At 43.5% G+C, this 24,534-nt stretch overlaps 1 protein-coding gene across 1 annotated transcript in view; it reads right to left on the bottom strand.

Moving 5' to 3' along the window:
* The window catches only part of HDAC1 (histone deacetylase 1), a 52,150-nt gene that overhangs the window by 9,594 nt on the left and 18,022 nt on the right, over positions 1-24,534 (bottom strand). Inside the window, exons 7-12 of the mRNA XM_082248445.1 lie at positions 17,744-17,836; positions 17,501-17,609; positions 16,133-16,273; positions 13,810-13,918; positions 13,585-13,715; positions 5,142-5,288 (exon numbers count right to left, since the gene is read on the bottom strand). Coding sequence (XP_082104571.1) covers positions 5,142-5,288; positions 13,585-13,715; positions 13,810-13,918; positions 16,133-16,273; positions 17,501-17,609; positions 17,744-17,836 — 730 coding nt within the window. The remainder of the gene's footprint in view (positions 1-5,141; positions 5,289-13,584; positions 13,716-13,809; positions 13,919-16,132; positions 16,274-17,500; positions 17,610-17,743; positions 17,837-24,534) is intronic.

Genomic DNA, 24,534 nt, shown 5'->3' with positions numbered 1-24,534 from the left:
AGCCTCCATGAGGGGGGTCAGGTGGTAACAAATGGCCCGCAGGCTCCATACTGAACCTGAGGAACCCGCCAGCAACTTAAAAAAAATCTTTTTTTTCCTTTTTTTTTTTTAAAGCGGCCCACAGCGTTTACTCATACCGGGAACAGAGGCGGGCGCTATCTCATGACATGACCCCACACCACTGGAGTAGGGGGGCTGTCAGCCAAATCGGAACGCTGCAACATCAACCTAGACCCTGTCGTGTGCGTCCCGGTGAGACGTTTAACTCGCGGGGCCAGTCCCCGTCCAGCGGGACTATGTCGCGGCCGACCCAGCGCGGAGCTAAGGCCTGCACGCATTCGATGGCCAGACTGGGGTGACCACTGGATATGGGGGTCCAGTATGTCGCCCGGCATAATAATTGCTAGCAGAAGATCTCACAGGAAAAACAATCCAGAGGAAAATAAATGACCAGCTAAAAAAAATAATAAATCTACATAAAAAATGTACTTCTATGCCAGGACCAAAGATCCCAGCAAGGAACTAGGTCCTTACTCCTGACTAGGCAGATTAAAACTGGCATCCTATGCAGAAGAGAGTGTGTACCCTCCGGGACTGCCCATAGGCATAGCCAGATCTTTTTTTTCTGCCTAGTGTCCTACTCCTGTAGGGGGCAGTATTACCCTACTGATATGAATCAGAGAGAACTGTGTCCGTCAATGAACGATGGAGAAATGTAAAAATTAAAACAAATTTTTTCTTTGCATTTTAAACATCTCCATGCAGATCTACCCGATATGAAAAAAAAAAAAAACAACATTAGGAATCCAGCTAATTATTAAGGTTCATATGATTCTTTGCAGATAGGAAAAAAATAGGATTTTAGTACTCCTTGTAAAATCCATTTCTCTGAGTTCATTGACGGACACAACGGGTTATATCTCCCCCTACACAAGTAGGACCCTAGGCAGAAAAAAAAAAAAAAAAAAAAGCCTTGGCTACGCCTATGGGCAGTTCTAGCTGGTATACAACCCCCTCTCTACTATAGGCCTTCAGTTTAGCAACAAGCACTGTCAGAAGTATTAAAACTCCATAGAGGGGTGAGTGCTGTGTCCGTCAGTGAACTCTGAGAAATCAATTTTACAGCGAGTATGAAAATCCCATTTTCTTTTGTTCATTGACGGACACAGTACTCCATATTCAAAACCATAGGGACGTCCCTAAGGAAGACCCAAGAAGCACTAAGCGCACAAGTAGAGTGCGCCGTACCCTTGATAGAACAGGCCTGAGCCACCCTCTGTCTGAACCACCTGGAAATGGGCGCAGAAGCAGCTGACAGCCCTTTACTTGGCCCGTCCGTGATCACAAACATTAAGGCCGACCTCTTAAGACTGTGGCTGCCAGATGCATCCGAATCGCCCGCACCACATCCAGGCAATGCAGCGCAAATTCCTTGGGATGAGCAGGCCTGGGACACAAAGAAGACAACACAATGTCTTTATTCAAATATAAGCCAAAGACCACCTTAGGTAGGAACGACAGGTCGTATTCCCTATATGGTGGTCCACACAAGATAACACTGCCAGTTTCGACACCCTGCAAGCAGCGGTGATGGCCACCAAAAAAGCTACCTTCTGACACAGCGTAAGCAGGGGAATCTCCCGAATATTTTCAAAGGAAGGCTTTTGAAGAACAGAGCACCAAGTTCAAATCCCACGGTGGTAGAGGTAACCACACCGGTGGAGTCAGGTGTAGAACCCTTTAAATAAAAGTACACACCAATGAATGTGTGGCTAAGGGTCGTTAAAGATCGCCAAGGCAGACACCTGGCCCTTGATGGTACTCAAGGCCTTCTGCTCAACACCTTGTTGAAGGTAGGTCATAACCTGAGCCACCAAAAAAATAAGGGTGAAAACCGATGGACTCACACCACGAAATGTATGCTTTCCACGTATGACGGTGCATCTTTCTAGGAGGTAGACTTCCTAGCCTTTAGCAGTGTCAGAATCACAGACCGAGGCAAACCTCTATCCTCCAGCACCTGGCTTTCAACATCCAGGCCGTCAAAGCCAGCGACTGTAAAAGCAGGATGGAAGATCAGCCCTTGGGACAGCAGGTCCTCCCTGAGAGGCAGCCTCAAAGGGACGTTGGCGACCAATCGCACTTGGTCGGCAAATCAAGACTGGCGAGGCCAGTCTGGGGACACCAAAATGACCGGAATCCATTTGGCCTCAATCCTGCGCAGAAGAAGCTTGAGACGAGGGAACCTGCGCCACACCACATAAAGGGATGGATGGAGAGGAGGGGACCCCTTACTTACCGATCGAAAATGTGTGGATAACACTCTCAAGACAGAACCTCCTTGCCACTGAGGTGGGGAGGTGGGGGGGTGGGGGGGTTTGGGCTGTCTGCATAAGCAACATTGACTATCAGCGCCCGGTCATAATCGGTCTCCGTGAGACGTTTGACATGCTGGCCGCCCCGGTCCAGGATGGGGCCTGTCGTGGCCGACCCAGCGCGTAGCTTAAGGTCTGCGTGTGCTTGCTGGCCAGACTGGGGGGGGGGGGGGGGGGGGGGCGCTAATTGTTCTAGTCATCTAGCCAGGCAGTTGATTGTAGATCTCAAGAAAAGAAAAAAAAAAATCACCACACACACACACACACACACACGAGAAAAAAAAAGGGGCATTTAAAAGAAAAAAAAAATTGCCAGGATCAAAGATCTCAGCAGGGAACTAGGTCCTTACTTAAAAAAAAAATAAAAAAATATGGAGGCCTATAGCAGAGAGGGGGGGGGGGGGGGTGTACACCAGCTAGGACTGCTCATAGGTATACCCAAGACTTTTCTGCCTAGTGTCCTTGTCCTGTAGGGGGGGGGCGATAAAACCCTTCAGTTCTGAATATGGAGCGCTGTGTCAGTCAATGAACAAAAGAGAAAGTCTGTTTGTCAATGCAGTGGATTCACTATTCCACCAAATCATGGTTTTATTCCTAGAAAGAAATTCTGTCAAGTTTTCATTGTTATGCATGTCCCTGTAGTGGAAATTTATCCACAATGCCACAGCGACAACCTCTACTGAACACAGGTTCTTAAAACTCTAGCTCACGCAACAAATAAAGTTCTGAAAACACAAAATGGGAGAGAAGAGAATTGACACATTTTATACACTATACTATTGTCCTACAGGGCCAGACTGTCCACAAACACAGGCACAGATAAGTGAAGCTGACCACTCTTTAGGGAAACCCAGACGCGTTCGGTATCTAGCTCCCATTTTTTTTTTATTGTAAAGAGCAGCAACACGGGTTCTCTTTAAGGGCTCATTTACACCATATGCACTGGGGTGGGCTTTTAACCACTTGAAGACTAGGCCTTTTTTTTTTCCACATTTGTTAAAAAATCAGTATTTGCTAGAAAAGCAGTTAGAACCCTTAAACACACACACACCTATATATTATATTACATACACACACATTATATTCAACAATGAATGAAAAGAAGCTTGCAAAAGTTTTTTCTTTCCCCTCGCAGTCGAGGAAAAAAAAAAGTTCATCCTCCCAGGACACTAGTAAAAAAACAAACAGAGGCATTCTGGTTGCAGAAGGGGTTATCCTGGGCTGACTAATTTGCCACTGTCCAATCCTCCTACTGGCAACATAACCTGATGGTGAATACTTTGTGTTCCTTAACCAATTAAGGACCTGGCCTATTTGACACTTCTTGTTTTCAAGGTAAAACCTGTATTTGTGTACCAGTCCTTAAAAAACGCAAATTTTTTTTTGGGGGGGGGGGGGGGGAATAAGTTTTGTTTTTTATTAACGTTAACCTTATTTTTTGCATAGTGTGAAAGATGAGCTGACCATCGGCTCTAAGAAAAAAAAAAAACAGTACCGGGGTGATGCCTGCAGATATCACTTCAGTACAACCACTTGAAGTCAAATGACGTACAGGATTTGGCGGCAAGTGTTTTAACACAGTATGAATGCATACAAAAGCGTATGGAAGAAAACCACAGTTACAAGTAACCGTATTTCCGAGAATCCTCCAGCACAGCTACTTGATCGATTATTGTCTGCACCATCAACAGAAAACACAAGCCAGAAAAAAAATTATATAAAAAAAGACCCTCACATCCTCAGCTGTTGTAAGTAAAATACACTTTAAACCAAAACTTCTGGGTGGGAATATGAACGCTGGCTATAAGAGAAATGGCAAAGTATGCACGACCCAAAAAAATTAAGTTGCTTGTCCCTCTGGTAAAATAGGGTCAGGGTAGGTGGGTCCATGGATGGACATAGGGAAATCATTTAGCCATGATACTGCAAACTGCAGCCACCACATGTGAATTTGCCTTACCTTGTAATGGCAAACAACTCAAGTTTACAAACCAAGCACATCAGTTCCACCACACATGGAAATCATCAAAAAATCCTATGCAATTGACAGATTCTAATCCTGTTACAAGCATTTTTCATAAAGGCTTTCCATATCAATTATAAAGGCCTTCCATATGAATTAGAAAGCTTAACAACCTCCACATTTTTAAACATGCTAGAATACCTTAAAAAGAGGAGTGGGAAAGCATTGCTATTTGGGCTTACCCGGCTCCCCCATCTCTTTCCGGATTGGCTGACTGACAGCAGCAGGAGCCAATCGCACCACGCTGCTGTCTCAGCCATTGAAGAAGGAAGTCCAGGGCAGCTGAGACACTCCTACAACACTGCCGGATAAGGATGGCCTCAGGTAAGTATTCGAGGGCTGCTGCACTCAGGTTTTTTTTATCTTAATGCATAGAATGCATTGAGAAAAAGAAAAACCTACCTTTACAATCCCTTTAATCACTCCATTGGCTCTTAAAGTATGTGCGGCACTAGAAATGGCTATCTTCGTGGACCCTAAACCACGCCAAGGTTTTGCTTCTTGATACAGTCATGTACACTTTGAACTGATTTTTTTTTTTTTTTTTTTTTATATATGAATCCTTACACATCCTTTTATTTCATTTTCAGCATTACCAATTAATTGAAATATCTTGACCACAGAAACTCAGGAGTTATGAAAATCAACCCTTTGATATTTGAATTTGTTTTTTGATTTTTCTCTACTAGTAAATGGTAAATACCGGTCTGTATAAGGGGAAAAAATAATTTGGTGTTCTTTACCTTTCTTCTCTTCACCATCTTTTTCTTCCTCCGTTTTGGCACGCTTTGCTTTTTTGAAATTGGCAAGATTCCTACGTCCCCCTTCACCCTCATCCTCTGAATCTGAGAATTCCTCATCGCATGCAATTCTCTTATCCGAAGATCTTACTGGAATAATGAGAAAAATAAATGTCAAGAGTGCACCAAGACAAACTGAAACCTTCAGCCATCTTCAAGCATTTAAAAAAGTACAAGTCCTGCCTAAAGAGCAAGCATAACAAAGATACTGATCATTACCTTTATACAAGCCAGATAATCCTCATTTGTGGCTTTTTTTTTTTTACAAAATTACACTTTGTTACTACAGGCTTTAAAGGACTTCTGGGCAAATCCCCACTCAACTGTCTTCAGCTGGTCATAGATGGCCGTTTCCATTCGAACGCAGTTGATCTGGAAAATTTTGCTTTGATCACCATTGCAGCAATTTAGCAAGGATTCAGACATCCACCTCGACTGTGTGAATTTGTTCAGCCCGCTGGCTGATCATAAAAACACCACAACACGTGTATGCCAGCCAAATAACTATACCTTTAACGTCCACTGAAGTGTTCCACTGGAAAGAGATACTAATTGGACAAGTCTGAGACCATCAGTAAGGCTAACAAAGTGAAACTAAATTAGAGTAACATTAAAGTTAAACTCCAGGTATGATCTTTATTACATACTCTCATTGGGTCAGTTTGGGCCAAGTATACATATTTCATTCCTGAGGGACTGCTGGGGGGAAGCAGTCAATCACTGTAGTCAGTGCTACTACAATCTTTCAGGTCCTGTGAAGACCAGCTTCCCCTTGCACACTAACCACAGAGGGTTGTCCTCTCTGCACTGCCACCACTCAAAGTGTGCCTTGCATTTTTTTTAATAAATACAAGGCAATCTCGGATTTAAAAATGGAGAGATTGTGATATCAACATCCCTACACTATTTTTCCACTAGGATGAAAGAGGCTATCACTGTCTTTTTTTACTGAAAATCTGCTTTAGAAAAGGTTTATCACCTGGCACACAAATCAAAATAAGATTTTTGTATTCGCTGTAATATTCTTTATTGGAGTATATTGAGGGACAACATTTTTCACCATTGCATTGGGTTAAATTCCTGTAATACGGGAGGATCAGACACTGCCAAAAGAAAAAAAAAATAAATAAAATTGTAGGCCAGTGCAGGATAACCCGTCCTACAACCAGTAGGGTTGGAGTTTTCTAGAAAGTATTACCAAGAGTATGATCATAAACATATTAGGTCCCACAATGGACTCCAAGAAAAGCATTTTTTTGGTGAGCACAAAAAACACCAAAATTTTCTTTCTAGCCTATTGAGGGACACAAGAATTCTTCACCATCGAGATGTCCACAAAGCAGTCCAACAGCAAAACAACTGCTAACAGACCCAACATGAACAAGGACTGCCTGCAGCTCAAGGGCCACCTGTAGGACAAATGTCCAAAGCTAGCATCAGATGATGCCAAACCTCCTGTGAAGTGGAATCTGACGAAACCAGGAGAAGGAAGGAAGGAAAAAAAAAAAAAAAAAGAAGGACTTCTTTACAGGGTAAGACTTACACCTGAAAAGAGAGAAGAGCTCTCATATAAAAAAGGTAGAGGAATGTAAGAGTGATATGAAAAGTAGAAGGACATGGCCACTCTAGGTACAGAAGGGTCCTAAGCCTCAACTCGCTTGATCAAAAGGAACAAAGAAATCTATACCTAGAATGACTAACAAAGTCAGATATTTACATGCCAAGGGCATAACCGATTGTTAGGCAAGAATTTTAAGGAAGACTTAGATCAGAGGAACCTCCAAGTAGTGTAACGGTGTGTCTAAGGGTGAATACCAGAGTCAGGAGTAGATTTCCTAATCTTAAGATAGCCAGAAAATCTGCAAATTTGATAGCGGAGGACCAAGCCCAACACACCCCCATCAGCAAGAAAGAAGCATTTATGGGATGAAGCCCTCATGGGGAAAAAACATTTGCCTGGGTAAAAGCGGGCAAACAACATTTTGCTAAAAAGGCCTTTGGAGTGTGCAAAGTAAAAAAAAAAGGCAAAAAAGAGATTCCAGAATGTAGACCAGGGGACAAATGGTCTCAGACAGGACTTTCCTGAAGTTAAAGTGATTGCAAAATTCCCCCCCCCCTTTTTTTTTTTTTAAATTGGAGGCAAGGTTGGAGGGTTAGAAATCCTATAAAGACAGTGATCAGAGAATATGCACCCTGACCCAAATTGGACAGTTAGATCTGCTAGTCTCTTGAAGTGTCACAGGAAGGAGGAATGTTAGGTAAGAGTGCCCTTTCAGCTCCTAAAAAGGTCTGAAGGGCAGACTACCCAAGAGCCTGCAAGAATCATTTAAAAAACACACACACACCTCAGTAAGAAAAGTGGAGGAAATCCTTCATGCTAACTAAAAGGATTAACTGAGTCTTCCTACCACCACCTGGACATACTTTGATACACATTATCCTCTGATTAGGTCATTACCCTTGCTACTAGCACATACAATTTTATACTCCGACATATCAGTTATATTAGTTCTCAGTTACAATGGTAGAACCCAGTAAAATATATTTCCTTCCCCTACCTTTTCATCTTCCATACATTGTTGTTGCCCCTCTTATTATTCGATCACATTAAGACAAGCATATTTTGTCACCTTTTTCTAGGTTTGGACTGGCTATTATTAATTGATACATTGTATCTCCCACACTCTGATACTCGTTTACCTTTCCATCTTCCATACTTCGCTGTCATCCCTCTTTGACCACTCTGATCACATTCAGACAAGCACACTCTGCGATTTTAGTTCACTTTCTTTTGGGTTTGGCTTGGTCTTTACACTAGCCTTGTGCTATACATTAATATGCTTTCTGGCTACTACTAAGTGATACATTGTACTTCTTATACTCGGATATAAAATACCTACATCTTTCTATTCAGTGCTGCATTATGAAACATGCTCAGACATTTACCACAAGTGTCCTCGCCTGGCTTCCCGTCTCATTGCCATGGACTCATGTTTCTTCAGCTCCCGGGTCAGACAATTAGCGCCCCCACCATATGGCAATGTTGCTTTCACCAGTGAAATATGGCTCCATGCAAGTCTGGTTTCCCCACTTGGGTCATACAATTGTTGAAAATCCATACTTGCTGATTTATCCCCAACATCTATTGGTTATTGACATTACATACAAGTCTTTTATTCCTTTGACAGGTTTACATGTATATACTCCTGATGAGTGGGCTACAGACCCACGAAACGCGGCGAGTTTTCTACTATGTTGTACATTATATTCAAGACAATTTATGTGTGTATCCGGCTCACTCCATGATATATGATCTTTTATATCAATATTGCTGTTGAAATCTTGCCATGCCATATTTTGTACTCCATCTGTTGGTCAATGCACGTCTTTGCTTACATGTTTTTTACTCATTAAAATCTACTTTTATGCATCAGCGACTAATGTATCCACTTCAATTAAAGTCCCATCTGGGCCATTTTTCTCTTTCTTGCATGATCAAAATGAGGACCTGGTGCTCAGCCTGGTTGGCCTACTCATGAAGTGAGGCTTCAGAAACTGGTCAAGTGCTGAGGCAATGCCCATGGACCTGGAAACCCCTTCACAGCTAGCTTGGTACTAGAAAGGTCACTTTAGGCTAGCAGGTTCTTTTCAGGGAAATCCAAACGCAAAGCTGAGGATAGGACGTAACAGGTAGGAGCAAGCGTAAAGGACCAGCTCTAGAAACGTTGTAGAGAAGACTATTGATTAACAACTTCCATACCGGGCCAATTCAGGCACTCCGCACCTACTTGTAAAAATCATAATTTTTTTTGCTAGAAAATTACTCAGAACCCCCAAACATTATATATGTTTTTTTAGCAGAGACCATAGGGAATAAAATTAATTTACATTAATTTTAATGTCACACGGTATTTGTGCAGCAAATTTTCAAATGCGTTTTTGTAGTTACAGGGGGGGGGGTCTTAGGCTAGAATTGTTGCTCTAGCTCCAACGTTCACGGCGATACCTCACGTGTGGATTGAACAACATTTACATATGTGGGTGTGGTGTGACGTTTTTTTTTTATGGTTCATTTTATTTTTACACTTTCCCTTTTGTTTTTTTAGCACTTTTATTCCTATTACAAGAAATGTAAACATCCCTTGTAATAGGAATAGGGCATGACAGGTTTTCTTTATGGAGAGATCTGGGGTCAATAAGATCTCTCTGCTCCAGGCTAAAAAAAGCCGAAGATCAGAAAAAAAAAAAAAAAAAAAAAAAAAAAAACACCCCACAAGCAAACCGGATCCTGGCTTTCCAGCCAAGAACACCGCAGTATTCACAACTGCCAGGCTGGACATGACGACACAACGTCGCGTCCGGGGCTCCGAGAGCCATAGAGACTGCCGGGGATGGGAGACGGCTCGCAAAAGTTCAATTTTTCTCACAGACGTGAAAAAGTTCCATCCTCCCAGGACACTAGTAAAAACAGAGGCATTCTGGTTGCAGTAGGGGTTATCCTGGGCTGACCTTTTTGCCATTGTCCAAAACTCTCTTATTGGCAGCATAAACTGATGGTGAATATTTTGGGTTCCTTAACCACTTAAGGACCAAGCCTATTTCTGACACTTCTTGTTCCCAAGTGCCTTTTTTTTTTTTACAAAAATTACACTTTGTTACTACAGGCTTTAACGGACTTCTGGGCAAAACCCCACTCAACTGTCTTCAGCTGGTCATAGATGGCCGTTTCCATTCGAACGCAGTTGATCTGGAAAATTTTGCTTTGATCACCATTGCAGTAAAGGAGCCATCTCTCACTATATTGTCTGGTGGATTCATTTCTACTCCTGGGCACACCTGATCTTCACCTTTCTTCATTTGTTTGGAGCTTTTCCTTTCCTGGGAATCTGTTTCAGCCGAAACCTTCCTTTGTGGACTTCAGTGTTAATTTTTTGGACTGTATATGTTAACATCATACTTTGATTCAGTATAAGTGTTTGTCATTCATAATTTAGCGCTACACCATTCTGTTTTTATTTTATTTGGAACTTGTACTATTGTTTCAGGTGTTAGCTGCTTCTCCTAAAGAGCAGTGTTTTTTCTGTTTTTATATATTTCTGTTCTAGTACCATACATTGCTGCTGGAGTGTATTATGGATATTTTTGACTTCAGATCCCAATTCATTATCAATACTGAGGGGGTTTTTGATGGTCTCAATGACCAATCGGATGAGGTTGAGGGGACTCTTTTTAAAGTTAAAAACCTCCTTACCTCTGAACTGCATACATCTTGGGATATAGCATACCTTGAACAGTACGTTTCCCTTAAGATGGTGCCACGCAGTCTGAGGTGGGAGGTTAATCCCCAAAAAGGAGAAACAGACTTGGAGGGCTGGTTTTCCTACTTCAATGAAGCGGGTATCAGGTTTCTCCAATTCCTTCTCTCCAGAAAGAAAACTAAACTGAAATCCTTATGATGAAATATCATCAATTAAGGAGAAATTGGATCCTTTTAAGGAGCAGTATGTATACAAGATTAAATCTGACCAGTTGAAACAGCATTTGGAGAAGGATCAAAGATCTAAGAAAAAGAAAAAAGTACAACCGTGATATGGTTGATTACTCCTCTAATGTTTTTAAGTGGCAGTTTAAGTGGCAGATAATAAAAAAGAGACCAACTTATCAGGGTCTACATCTACATCCACTGGCACTGTGGGTCAAGCCCCACCACCCTCTTCTACCTCTATTGCACCAACTGCTAGACCTGTTGGTTATGCACCACTTAGACAGCGCAAACCACGGAGGAAAAATCCTAGGCATAATGGTGACCAACAATATCATTCTAGGGATGATCATCAGGTTGATTATGCCAATAGAGGGAACACAGCTAGGGGTCAGGGATCTAAACCTTCTCACCATGGTAATCAGGGATATATTACCAGGCCCCAAGCCCCCCAAAGGGGTGCTAATAATGTTAGGTCTACCCCAAGAAATCAAAATATTCCGTTACGTAACCAGAGACGTGACTCTTGGGATGATGATCGGGTCATGACTAGACATCCCAATGAGTCTAACTATCCGGTCTCCAACGGGGATGATTATTACAATACCCCACAAAACAATAGGGAGAGAACAGCCATGTTTTTTTCCCCCCGTGAAAAACTCCCAGATAAAAAGGGGGTTCGAGGGAAAAGAGGCACCAGAGGGGGGGGAGGAGGCTCCGACATAAAAAGGAGGAGATACTAGATACAAACGGTATTTTCAACTTAAGCTCGGTGACTAACTCCGGAGGAGGAAAGGGTCCTAAGCAAAGGTTTGAAATTTGTACCGCCACGCCAACTTAATAAGTTCGAGACGTATATTGACGTCCATAAGTTTGTGCGTAAGATCAGTATCAAAAGGCATTTCTTGGCTAATCCCATGCACCCCTCCACGCGTAACACCACTTCCCTTGGTTGTAAGCATACTAATCTAACAAATGCTTCTTTGTTCAACCCCCCTGCCAATACGGCCTCGTCTTTGCAAGTTTTTAAGGAAATGGTCTTAAAACACGTAGAAAAATTGAGAATCCAAGTCCAAATCTGATTCCACTCTTCGTTTGGGCATTAAGCAGATTTGTGAAAGGAAGGACTTGGATTGTCCGACCTGCGGATAAGTGGGGTGGTATTGTCCTTTTGGACAAGAGTGAGTATATCCAAGAGATGAATAGACTCCTCTCAGACCGCTCCACCTATAGCCTACTGGCATCTAATCCTACCAGTAAGTATAAGGCTGATCTGAAGTTATTGGTAGATGAAGGTTTCAGTTTGGGTATTTTAAACAAAAAGGAAAGAGCTTATCTGATCCCAGCCACTCATAGAATCCCTGTCATTTACTACTTGTTTAAAATCCACAAAAATCAAACCAAACCCCCAGGACGTCCCATCATAAGTGGGATTGACTGTCACGTCCAGGATAGGCAAGTATGTAGACGAATATTTACAACCGTATTTGATTAACACCACTTCTTACCTCAGGGATACTACTCAGGTGCTTGCCACTCTTGAGGAGTTTGTGTGGGATGATGGATACCTTTTGGCCACGGCAGACGTGGCCTCTTTGTATACCATCATCTCACACGAACATGGACTGGAGGCTGTGCGGAATTTTCTTAATGCTGACGACTCCCTCCCCTTGTTGCAGAAGGAGTTTGACGACCCTCCTTACTTTTGCAACCAGTCACAATTACTTCTGGTTTGGTGGCAGTTTCTATTTACAAAATTGCGGCGTTGCGATGGGGGCCAAGTTCGCTACCAGTTTGGCCAATTTATTTATGGCCTACTGGGAGGAGGATGTTGTTATCTGGACACGGCCCCCATCGCAACTGCGATTATGGAAACGCTACATAGACGATATATAACCAGCTACGTCTTTAATTTTAGAGTAATTTTACAATAAAGTGAGTGTATATAAAATAAATATAGAATATGTGATGCAGTTTGGATGTTTCATTTCGAAAGCATAAAGTGTTAGCGATTAGAAGTGTACCAACGTGGCCTCCGTGGCCTTCCTATACTATATTTATATACGCTCACTTTATTTCTAAAAATACTCAGAAATTGGAGACATAGCTGGGTGTGGTATAATGTCTGCATTGGTCTTCTATCACATTACCACTACCCGTCACATCATGAAGAGTTTGGAACGCATAGGGCCGTGGAATGTATGGTGGAACGCATCGCGCATGCGAAATAAGTGTTTTAGGTCCGAACATCACTTCTGTTGCACAATCTGATGGGTAGCGGAATTCTGATAGAACACGTCCATTCCCCCTCCTCCCTAGCGAAACTAAATAGCACACTCCAGTTAAACATATTCCTCTCTCCGCAGTCTACAATACACCTACCAGGAAAAAAATAGTCAAGATTAACAGTCAGCCTTACTTCTGTACTGCACATGCATGCACAGTATCCAGCCATATATATTAGGACAACCCAGTTCTATGTAGGCCTGCCGGAAAACTGGCTCTCTATTAGACTATACTCCAAGGCAGGGAGGTATTCATGCACAGTAGAACATGAACTCCACATCCTGATAATAATTTGCACTGCTTAGAACCTGTATAAGCCATGGGGATGGAGAAGAAGCAAGTTTGATGTCTGTTCCAGGGTCTGCTGTTTTTATGGCTACTTTGTAGAAAGTAGGGGGGTTTAACAGGGAAAATTTTGCTCCAAGATTAGGCATTTAATAAAACTTCATCTTTTATTAAATGAGCTGGCTGCATTTTAGCGTACTTTGTTACCTGAACTCTGTTATAAACAGAAGATCAACTCAGCTAACCAATCACATCACACTGCAACCTACTACCTTCTCTGCAAGGTCTTGATAGGCCAACCTGGTCAGTATAATACTGGAGAGTTCAACTTACTGGAAATACGTTTGTCAGGATCATCATCATCTTCATCACCACTATCATCCTGCACAGCATCCTCAGGTATTGCCTGCATCTGTACACCAGGCGCATGGGGAAGCATCCGTAGATTCTCAAACAATCGCTGCCTAAAAAAAAAAAAAAAAAAAAAAAGTCATGCAGTCAAAAGCAGGCTAATTCTCGGGCAACTTTTATTCATATAAAATAATGTCAACCACTCACTTGATCTTTTCAAGGTACTCGTTAGTATTCTGGTTTGTCATATTAGAAGGGCTGATGTGAAGTTTGAAGTCAGGGCCAAAATATTCAAAGTAGTCATTGTATGGAAGCTCTAAAATGAAAGGCCACAGGTTATCTTTGACCAACCAAAGATACTTTCACTGAAAAGGAGCTGTTTTCCTATTGAAACTACACATCAATATAAATTTAAGAACGCTGTAATCTGCATCATTTACCCAATAGCCAATCCTATCCAACTACAGTGCCCTTTTAGAACAAGTCTCAAATGTGTGCAGAGGGTCCATTTAGAATTTGTAGTATTAACATGTGGTCACACCCCTTTAGCGCCTAAATGTTTAAAAATACATGTACAAGCTATTGGGGTTTGGAACACAGGCATATAGATCTTTTCTCTTTAAAAAAAATTGGGTCTAATGGTTTGGAAGGGCTTGGCTCCAGGGCCAAAAGTCCACCATCCACAAAATGTAGGCAGTCTCTATTTTAACAAACTACTCCTGCAATACACACCGGAAGCTTACAAAATCTAGGCACCTACAGTTTGCAGTGACAAGTTATAATGCAGAGCCCCCCAACTCGTCACTTCAGCAATCTATTGAGAGGTACCCTTCATTTTGCCGTGCCATTCAATGGAGTAAAGGCCTCCACCATAACAAGTCCAAAAAAATAAGATAACTGAAAACTGCATATTGATGGTGCTTCGGTTTTAGGAACTACCAGGATGCAATGGCAATGCACCTGTTCTTAACAGAATTTGGTTTTGTTCAATAGGTGTAGTGAATGGTTACATTTTACAAGGGAGCTACTTGCACTTAGCCACTCAAATTAGTTGCAAGTCAGATTTCCTAAAGTCCACATTGTGTGCAAAGAACAAAGTTTTAGCCATCCTGACCACTACACTTCGGTTTATTGCAGTAAGCTTTTTATTTGTGGCAATACTTTCCAAGGTGCTGCATATCTACAAGCAATTAGGTAAATGCTGCCAAGCACTTGTTTTGGGATGTACTATTGTCTAAATACAACTGAAGACTTCATTTACACAATATGAAAAAGACATGACTTGTTAGTTTGTTTCCAAAGAAAAAATATTAGTACACACCACAAGCTTTTACAGCAGCACATGGTGCCACTAGGGCAAATTCATTTTAGACAAGGTTCTGGTCTCAACATGGATAATGCAACTAATGAAACCGCAATCTGGAGAACAGCATCTGATGCAGATTTGCAAAATGAAGATGCCACTCAGATGCCCCTAGCAGGCACTTGGTTCCTTTTTTTTTTTTCTTAAATCGGGTATTGATTATTCAACAGGTTTTACCTATACCAACTTATACAGAGCAACACATCTGTAGGATGAGTAGAAGGATGATAAAAGATATCTAAATAAAAATAAAGCATAGAATACAAATAGAGCATACTGCTTCGAAATCATGCTAGAACAGATGCAAGAGACCCTGAGTTACAGCAATTAACACACAATGAAAAGTACTGCTCCCATAACAGTCAATAGTTCACAGTAAAAAGTCATACAATGCATCTTTATCAGACAGAGGTACATTCAACCTCCTAAATCATGGATGCTCAACCTGTGGCACTCCCCTCTGTTGCAGAACTACAAGCCCAATCATGCCTCTGAGAGTCATGCTTTTAACTGTCATTTCTGCAATATAAGTGTACAAGCCAAATATAAAGATTTCATCCAAATTAAATGTACTTCAGATGGAGGAATATCTTCCGGAATTACCCATAGAATAGCGACCTTCAGGTCAAACAAAATGTGTGGAGCAAAGCGTATTTAGAGTGGTGAAAATAAACTCCCAATAGCAGTGAAGCTTAGGGCGATGCCACAACATGTAAATGAGGGTACCTATAGACTATCTGGAGATTCCACTCTCCCCCAGGAGTGTAGAATAGTGTACTCTGAATAATGAGCAAATTGGGTCAGATGTTGTAAAGAGAATAAAGAGACCTGGGTTAATTTTTGCATAGCTTGAATTCACTCTTTATCACCAAGGGAATCAAAAGGTCTTGACACCACTGTCTAAGGCTGTGTACTTGTATACAAGCACCAGGTTTTGGCATTTAAATAGGAGCAGCAGCCAAAAGATTAATATCTTATGTCATTTAAAAACCTGTGGAGATAACTTCAATATCGCTAGCAAGTTTTGGTGTTTTATTATGACCCATGCAAGCATCTGCTTTATACCATTGCCTTCCTTTTTTTACTAAACTGATTGGTTCCATGCTAACAAATGTCCTACCTTGGATAAAAACACAATGCAGACACAAATTGTACTATTGTACCAACCATTGGGGATTTCTGTGTCCAGAGCCACAGCTGTCTCAAATGTCCAACAGCGGGCAACATTTCTAATTGTGTAGCCACCACCACCCAGCATCAGCAATGGTAGATTGAAGGTCTTCATAAACTCCACACACTTAGCATGTCCTGGAAAAACAAAAACACACTAATGTAAAATGTTCATGGGAAAAAAATAAATAAAATAGTGAACTGTTACAGCTGCATACTGCTTGGATTCAATTTTAGCAACAGCTATGCTGCACATGCTCAAACCTTCACTTAAAAAAAGGGACGTAAACCTCATTCATGAAATCTGACCTATGTACATATATATCTGTAGTGTTTACATTTCTCTCCAAAGTCCCGTCTTTCTGCTCCTTGGCTCCTCCGTTATTAGCATAACAACTTCTGACAAGTTCTCCGACACAGGAGATAAAAGCAGCTGGAAATGTGTCGGGGAGGGTAATTAGAGATAGATAAGCAGAGAGCTGGTCTATTCACAGTACAGCTCTGCAAGTTTCTTTGTTGCTCTGCCTATGTGGGGGGGGTGCCTTTCCTACAATCAGCTCACACACAGTGTATGCCTAGACTCCCCTCCCACTGTTGGAGGAAACAAAATTTGTAACATGATGTGCACTTCTAAACAGTGTAGAAAGCTGAAGACAGCCGACATGCAAGTAAAACTTATGTAGGAAGATTTGTTTAATCTCTGTATCTGAGGCTTTTCACTTCACTGGGTATATGTGAGGTTTACATCCACCTTAAGTATAGAGGACCTGTGCCCTCACCAGTGTCACTATCCACAGAAGCAGCATTGTTTGTAGGCTTCAATAAATGCTATGCAGTTGAAAAGGCTTAAGACAACACTGTCACTTTGCGTTGAATTTTTGTATTTATCCCTTACCACTAGTTCTTGTTATTTTTGGGTTAGTTTTTCCGGTTTAGGATAAAACATTTGCACACAATAACTGCTTGTTAGGATGGTTGCAACACGTGGAGAATATTTTACTATTTTGTGTAAAGGGGTGCACAGGACTTCCCCCAGGTAACAGTGCTTGGGCTTCAGTGCCCAGGAACCAGCCTCAAACATTGTGATACCTGGGTAAGCTCCAGAGATGGGAGGAAGTATGGATCAGATAGGAAATTGCTGAGAGAGTTGGACTATCAGAAGACACTCAATTTGCACTGCATTAGCAAAGTGACAGTTTGTCTGCTCCACAGACCCAAAAGTTTAGATACTGTATATTCACATATACATATTTCACACAAACAATACTATTAGGAAAAAAAAAAAAAAAAAGAAAAAAAGTTTGCAGTACAGGATAAAAAAAAAATCATGTACTGTACTAATTTAGGAAGAAATAGGAGACTTACCTTTGATAGTTAGATTAAAGCAACCAAGTCTGTCCCCAGAAAGTGAATCTGCACCACACTGCAGGACAACAGCACTAGGCTGGTACATTTCCATAACCTTTGTCATGACCTAATAGGCAAAAGGAAGAAAAAAAAAAAAAAAAAAAAAAAAAAAATGGTATAACAGGTCATGAGCCAACTTGAGCAAAACGTAATTTTACTGTTATTAAATATTCTCTTCTGATCACCAACATGTACACTTACCGGTTTAAATATGGCTTCATAGGATTCATCATCAATGCCATCTCGCAATGGGTAGTTCACTGCATAGTATTTACCCTTTCCAGCCCCGATATCCTATTTATCAAACAATAAAACCAGAATGTAATTTAAACGAAATTATTCCTTCCAGAATTAAATCAAACTGAGGAGTTAAAGGGTTATAAAGCGCAGCATGGTAGAACGAACCAGCTTTTTTTTCGATTCTTGGATACTAAACAGTGAAATCTTATCCCAATTCCAAACTGTCCACTTGGGGGTTTTGGTTGCTCTGGCCCACCATAGTTTTAAACTTACATTCACGATAAGAATAAAAAAAAAAAAAAAACACACACACACCACACACCCTCTCAAAAAGGGATAATAGGAAACCCTCAATTACAGTACATTTCAGGGTCCACGTTCATCCAGGGACCTGATCCGGCAGTGTGTCATGTGCCAGGTCATGGCATGTTTGTTATCGGACTGCTTAGGCATGCGTGTGTTGAGAGTGCATCCCTAATGCTGGGTGTGCACACAGGAGAGGTGTGTGCGGGGGGAATAGGGGGGGGGGGGTGGAAGGGGTTACTTTAATATCCTTCCTTTACAGCGGCAATGCCATTTCTTCTTGCAAACTACCTAATGCAGAGATTTTTATTCTGGCTTTGTTGTTAAGGACCTAGGATGCCTGACTGCCTGTATTGCCAACTCTGCTTGTTCCAGTTATCTTCTTGCCTGTAACGGATCTCAGCATCTGCTTAGACAGACTCCTCTTGCTTGCCACAACCTCTTATTAAACACCTATTTTTTTTTTCTCTGCTTTGACCTTTGCGCAACTTGATCTTCCACTGCATCATTACCATGTCTCCACAGCATAGCCACCCTTATTCCTGAAGGCCAAGTCTTCACTTTGACTCAGCACCTCAAGCAAACTGCATCACCTGCCAGGAGTTACAATTCATATTGTAGTGCCAGCAGCCAGTGTTAAGACCTTAGGCGCTCAAAACATCCCCATCAAAAAGATACCGAAATTAATTGTCAGGAGGTTTAGGCTCCATTTGCACTAGTGCGACTAGAGTCTCACCAAATTGAAAGACAGTGGAAATCACACCATTTTCAATGGTGCCCGTTCACATCAATGCAACCCAGCATGGCGCAATTTTTGGAAACGTTTCCTGTACTACCTTGGTGCAATTACAGCACAATTTGTCACAAAATATCCAAACCTCACAATTACCAAGAAAAAAAAATAAAAATAAATAAATTATATATAATTCTTCTACTTCTAGCAGCACTAAGGCTCCATTCAAATTGAGCGTTTGGGGAACTCAGCAGAATTGCTGCGATTATGCGTGCAATCTCAAATCGCACTGCAAGACATGGTCAGGTGCCATTTTTAAATAGCACCTAAATGCAGTGCGGTTTTGCCACGATAATCGCATTGCAATCGCAGCAAACTATAAAATGCAAAGCTTGTCACCCAAAAGATGCCCCTGCTCCATTTTGGGACACAAGCAGCAGAATTTGCAGTTTTCTGTGTGAGAATTGTGTCAAAACTACACATTAGGAGCCATTGAAAAATGAATAGCACCCGAACATGCGCTTTGGGATTGCAGGTAGAATTGCAGTGATAAAAAAGGGAACTGGTTTATCAACTTTCTAGCAAAGGAAAAACTGTGGGCTTCTTTCAACACATGCAGTTTAATTTCCTTTAAAAAAGGATTCAGCCCACATGTAGGAAGTATTTGCTTGCAAACAACCATATGGCACCCAAAATCACAAATTCTGATCCCGAGGTCAGCTAAATACAAGGTAACACCTACAAGCTATATTTAACCCTTTCACCATCAACTGTCTTTGCATTTTTTGGCCACGTTTGAAGGCCCGAAGAACAAAGGGTTTCCTTAGTGTGCGAGTTTTACTTTAATATTTATTTTTTTTTAGGCGACAGGTTTTCTAATGAGACAGAGGTCCTCCAGTGAAGCTAATGAAGCACAGTTCGAGCTTCATTCCCAGTCATATTGGCTAGGAAAAAGTGAGACCAGGACCTAGAAAAATGGGATTTTTGACTTACCGTAAAATCCATTTCTCTGATGTTCATTGACGGACACAGCTCCAGGTATTCATACCCATTGGATTATACTGCCCCCTACAGGAGTAGGACACCAGGCAGAAAATAATTCTGGCTACACTCATGGGCAGTCCCAGGGGGTATACTCCCCCTCTCTGCTATAGCAACGCACTTTGTTACAAGCAGTGTCAGGAGAATAATACCTCCACAGAGGGGTGGGTGCTGTGTCCATCAATGAACATCAGAGAAATGGATTTTATGGCAAGTCAAAAATCCCATTTTCTCTTGTTCATTGACAGGACATAGCTCCTGGTATTCATAACCATTGGGACGTCCCAAAGCAGTGTTAAACATGAGAGGTGTGAACAACAAAAATTCAAGGCTAAACATTAGCCAACCAGGCAACAGGAGCTAAACCAAACAACTGGAGCCCACCTGTAAAAAACAAACAAACAAACACACACACACACACACACACTGAGGATCTGATCCTCTAAGCAGCAGCCTACAAAACCTTGTGGCCAAAAGAAGCATCCACAGATGCAAACACATCCACTTTATAAAACTTTGTAAAAGTGTGCACCGACGGCCAGATGGCCGCCTTGCAAACCTTCGTCATGGACGCCTGATGACGGAAGGCCCAGAAGGCACCAAGCGCCCTAGTAGAGTGCGCCTTGACAAGGAGGAACCTGATCCCTGATGGAATAGGTGTGAACCACCGTCTGTCTAATCCATCTGGAAATGGTCGCAGAGGAAGGGGGACAACCCTTTGAGGTTTGTCCATGAGCACAAAGACTCCGTAGCTGCCAGGTACACCCTAATTGTCTGGACCACATCCAAGGCATGCAAGGCTATTTCCTTTGGATGTTTAGGCCTGGGACACAGGGAAGGCAACACAATGTCTTCATTCAAATGAGAAATCAGAGACAACCTTTGGAAGGAAAGATGGACAGGGGGAAAAGAACCACTATATCCCTGTGAATCACCAGATAGGGTGAATGACAGGATAATGCTGCCAGTTCTGACACCCTGAGCGCAGAAGTAATAGCCACCAAAAAGGCCACCTTCTGGGACAGCGCAAGCAGGGGAATCTCCCAAATATTTTCAAAGGGAGGCTTATGTAGAGCTGAAAGCATTAAATTGAGATCCCAAGGCGGCAACGGAGCCCGCACTGCAGGGACCAAATGTCGGACACCCTGAAGAAAAGGTACGCACCAGGGAGTGTGTGGCAAAAGGTTGTCGGAAAAAGCCCACCAAAGTCGACACCTCGCCCTTGATGGTACTCAAGGCTAACTCCTGTTCAACCCCCTGTTGAAGGAAAATTAGGATCCGAGCCACCGAGAAGGAGCGAGGATAAACCCCAAGCGACTCACACCATGCAATGTACGTCTTCCACATACGATGTTAGATCTTCCTAGAAGTAAATTTCCTAGCTTTCAACAGTGTAGGACTCACCGATTCAGATAAACCCCTATCCTTCAGCACCTGGAGCTCAGCCAAGCCATTAAAGCCAGCGACTAAAGCAGGATGGAAGATCAGTCTTTAGGACAGAAGATCCTCCCTGAAGCCCCGTACACACGTACCGATGGTCGGCTTACAAATGTTCCTCTTTTCTCCCCGGGATGTCGGTGTCTGCTGAAAAGTGCAAAGACAGCACAAGGACAGCACAAGAATTTTGTCCGCCGACTGCAGAAGTGATGTCATGTAATGGTTAACTTTCCCTGTGTTTTCTATTTTCTGAGCATGCCCAGTCTTGCAAATCTGCGGTCTGTCGGCCGAATTGTGTACTGACAGGCGAACAATCGTCCGTTCTGGTGTCGGCATACAAATATTTTCATGTTTGCACGAAAGACTTTTGTCCGCGGATTGTGCGCAGACATCTGTCGGAGGCACCATACTAACACGCGTACAATCGGCAGATCCTTCGTCCACCGACGTTTGTATGCCGACGATCGGTACGTGTGTACGGGCCTTGAGAGGAAGCTTCCAAGGAACGTCGGCGACCAACCGCACCAGATCGGCTTACCAAGCCTGACGAGGCCAGTCTGGAGCCACCAAGAGGACCAGAATCCCTTCTGCCTCGATCCTATGTAGAAGTTTGGGCAGAAGCTTGAGAGGGAAGGCGTAAATCAGCCGATACTGAAACCACGGGGCCACCAGCGCATCTGCGGCATCCGCCAGAGGATCCCCTGACCGAGCCACAAATCTCTGCACTTTTCTGTTGAGCCAAGATGCCAACAGATTCACCTCAGGGTGTCCTACTGGAGACACAGCTGATGAAACACCTCCTGATGAAGGGACCACTCCCCTTGGTCCAATGCCTGCCAATTTTCCACCCCAGAAATGTGTACAGCGGAGAGGGCTAAAACAAATTGTTCTAGCCCACCTTAAAATGCCGGCTACCTCCAGAGCAGTTCTTGTGCCCCCTTGGTAAATGACATAAGCCACTGCCGTGGCATTGTCCAATTGAATGCGCATTGGACAACCTGTCGAATTTTCCCAGACACAGTCTGATCACTCGGAGTTCCAAGACATTAATCGGTAGTTTGGACTCTTCCAGCATCAAGATCCCCTGAGCAGAATGGTTACCAAGGACGCCTCCCCAGCCAGACAGGCTGGCTTCCGTGGTGACCACTGTCCAATACAAGGGGAGGAAGGATGTTCCCAGCCGGAGCGCTGGAGAATGAAGGCACCATATGAGGGACTCCCTCGTTCCCCAACTTAGCCGGATTTGAATGTCCAGCAACTGCGGAGTCTTGTCCCATTTGGTCATAATCTTCCTTTGCAGGGACCTCATATGGAACTGTGCAAACAGAACCGCCTCGAAGGTAGACCCCATCAGGCCAAGCACCCGCATGCAAGTCAGGAGGAACTGTTGGACAGCAGGAGGCGAATTGCAGCCTGCAATTTCTAGCAGTTTGTCCAGAGGAAGAAGCACTCTGGCTTAGGCCGAGTCCAGAGAGTCAGGCCCAGATATAGTCCAGCTTCGTGGACGGAGCCAGAGCAGACTTCTGAAAATTAAGAATCCAGCCGAACTCCCGCAGAGTTCGTATTGTGATCTCCAAGTTTTTCACCAGATCAGATGGGAGACTCAGTTTGCAGAAAGAGATCGTTCAAGTAGCCCGTTATCCCCCGTTGGCATAGCAAAGCTAGCACCGGGGCTAACACTTTTGTGAAGACCCGAGGAGCAGAGGCGAGACTAAAAGGGTAACGCCACAAACTGATAATGCTCCTCTCCCACAGCAAAGCGGAGAAAACGCTGGTGACTGGCACATATTGGAATGTGAAGGTAAGCATCCTTAATAAAAAAAAAAAAAACACACACGATAAAGGCGAGGAAAGCTCCCTGAACCACGGGCTTCGCTGGCCTTAGTAGCCTGCGGTAGAAAAGTACTCTTCCCCTCCCTGTGAGAACTTTAATGAGGTCATCCAGGGTAGCTCCAAACAGGTAATCTCCTTGGAAGGGGAGATCAGTCAAGGCCTTTTTTGAAGTCTGATCCGCAGACCAACACTTGAGCAAAAAGACACGCCGAAGGATCACTGCCAAAACAGGCGAGCCAGCAGGGGAGCTGCATCCAAAGAGGCATCACAGATGAACTGCAGCCCCTGGCCAGCTAGTCCGCCAGCTCAGCAAAGGTAGGGGTTAGCGGTTCCACCTCCAGGTCACGGCGTAAGAGCTTAGCCCACTCGGTCAGTTTGCGACACTAGGGCAATGGCAAATACCGGCCTCATTGCCGAACCAGCCAGAGTGTACATACTGCGGGCCACAGCATCCATCTTCCCCGTCAGCTAGATCCTTAAAGGCCAGGGACCCATCAACCGGAATCATGGTTGCCTTGCTTAATCTGGATATCGGAGGTTCCACCACCGGTGGCACAGTCCACTTAAGAAGGAACTCCTCATAGAGGTAACGCCTGGTAAAGCGCTTAGGAACCCCACAGGGTGACGCTTTGGTCGTCCCCACTCTTCAGCAACAATTCTGTCACAATAGGCAGGGAAAAGAACACACCTCTGCCGCTCTGGATGGCTTGCGAGTGCCAAAAGGGTACCTGCGCCTCCCTCGCAGCTTCAGCTGCATCTTCCATCTTTAGGGTCTCACGTACAGATACAATCAGTGCATCCACCAGTGCCTTTTTGTGCGCGGTCACAGACGTGTGGGAATCATCCTCACCATCTGAGGATTCCAGGCGCGTGCGTGGTTGCAGATACAGCAGGGTGACCCACGTCCCCGGCAGCTGAATAAGATTCAGGATCTGATGAGACGGGAAGGCGGGGGGGCACTTTTTCTAGCTCGCAAGCCACCTCCACCCGGGACACAAGGGACTCCAGGACCGCCATCAATGCATGGATGGATGGATGGTTGGGACCTGGAGGGACCCGCAGCCTTAGAAAGGGGTATCAGGTGGGGGAAATGTGCTCCAAAGACTCCATGAGTCACCAGGAGACCCCACAAAAGGTGTAAAACACTGCTAAGGGACAACCCCCACCGCGCTGGCAGCACCACCTGGTTGCCAGGCACAAAGCACCAATCGATCCTCAGCGAAGAGGACCCCATCAGACTCAACACCCGCAGGAACAAGCGCCTGCAGCAACCAGGAAGTCAGCACCAGGGGATGATGAGGGGCTCCCGCCGTCTGAGGCACCGCCCACAAGGCTCTACTTTCATGGCCACTGCTATTTTCAACAGCAAACCACAGCAAAATAGCTGCCAAACTACACAAACGTA

The sequence above is a fragment of the Pelophylax lessonae genome (genome assembly GCF_965119305.1).
Source record: "Pelophylax lessonae genome assembly, chromosome: 2".
Classification (NCBI taxonomy): domain Eukaryota; kingdom Metazoa; phylum Chordata; class Amphibia; order Anura; family Ranidae; genus Pelophylax; species Pelophylax lessonae.
The sequence above is the reverse complement of the archived record's forward strand: the minus strand, read 5'-3'. Positions and strand labels throughout refer to the sequence as shown.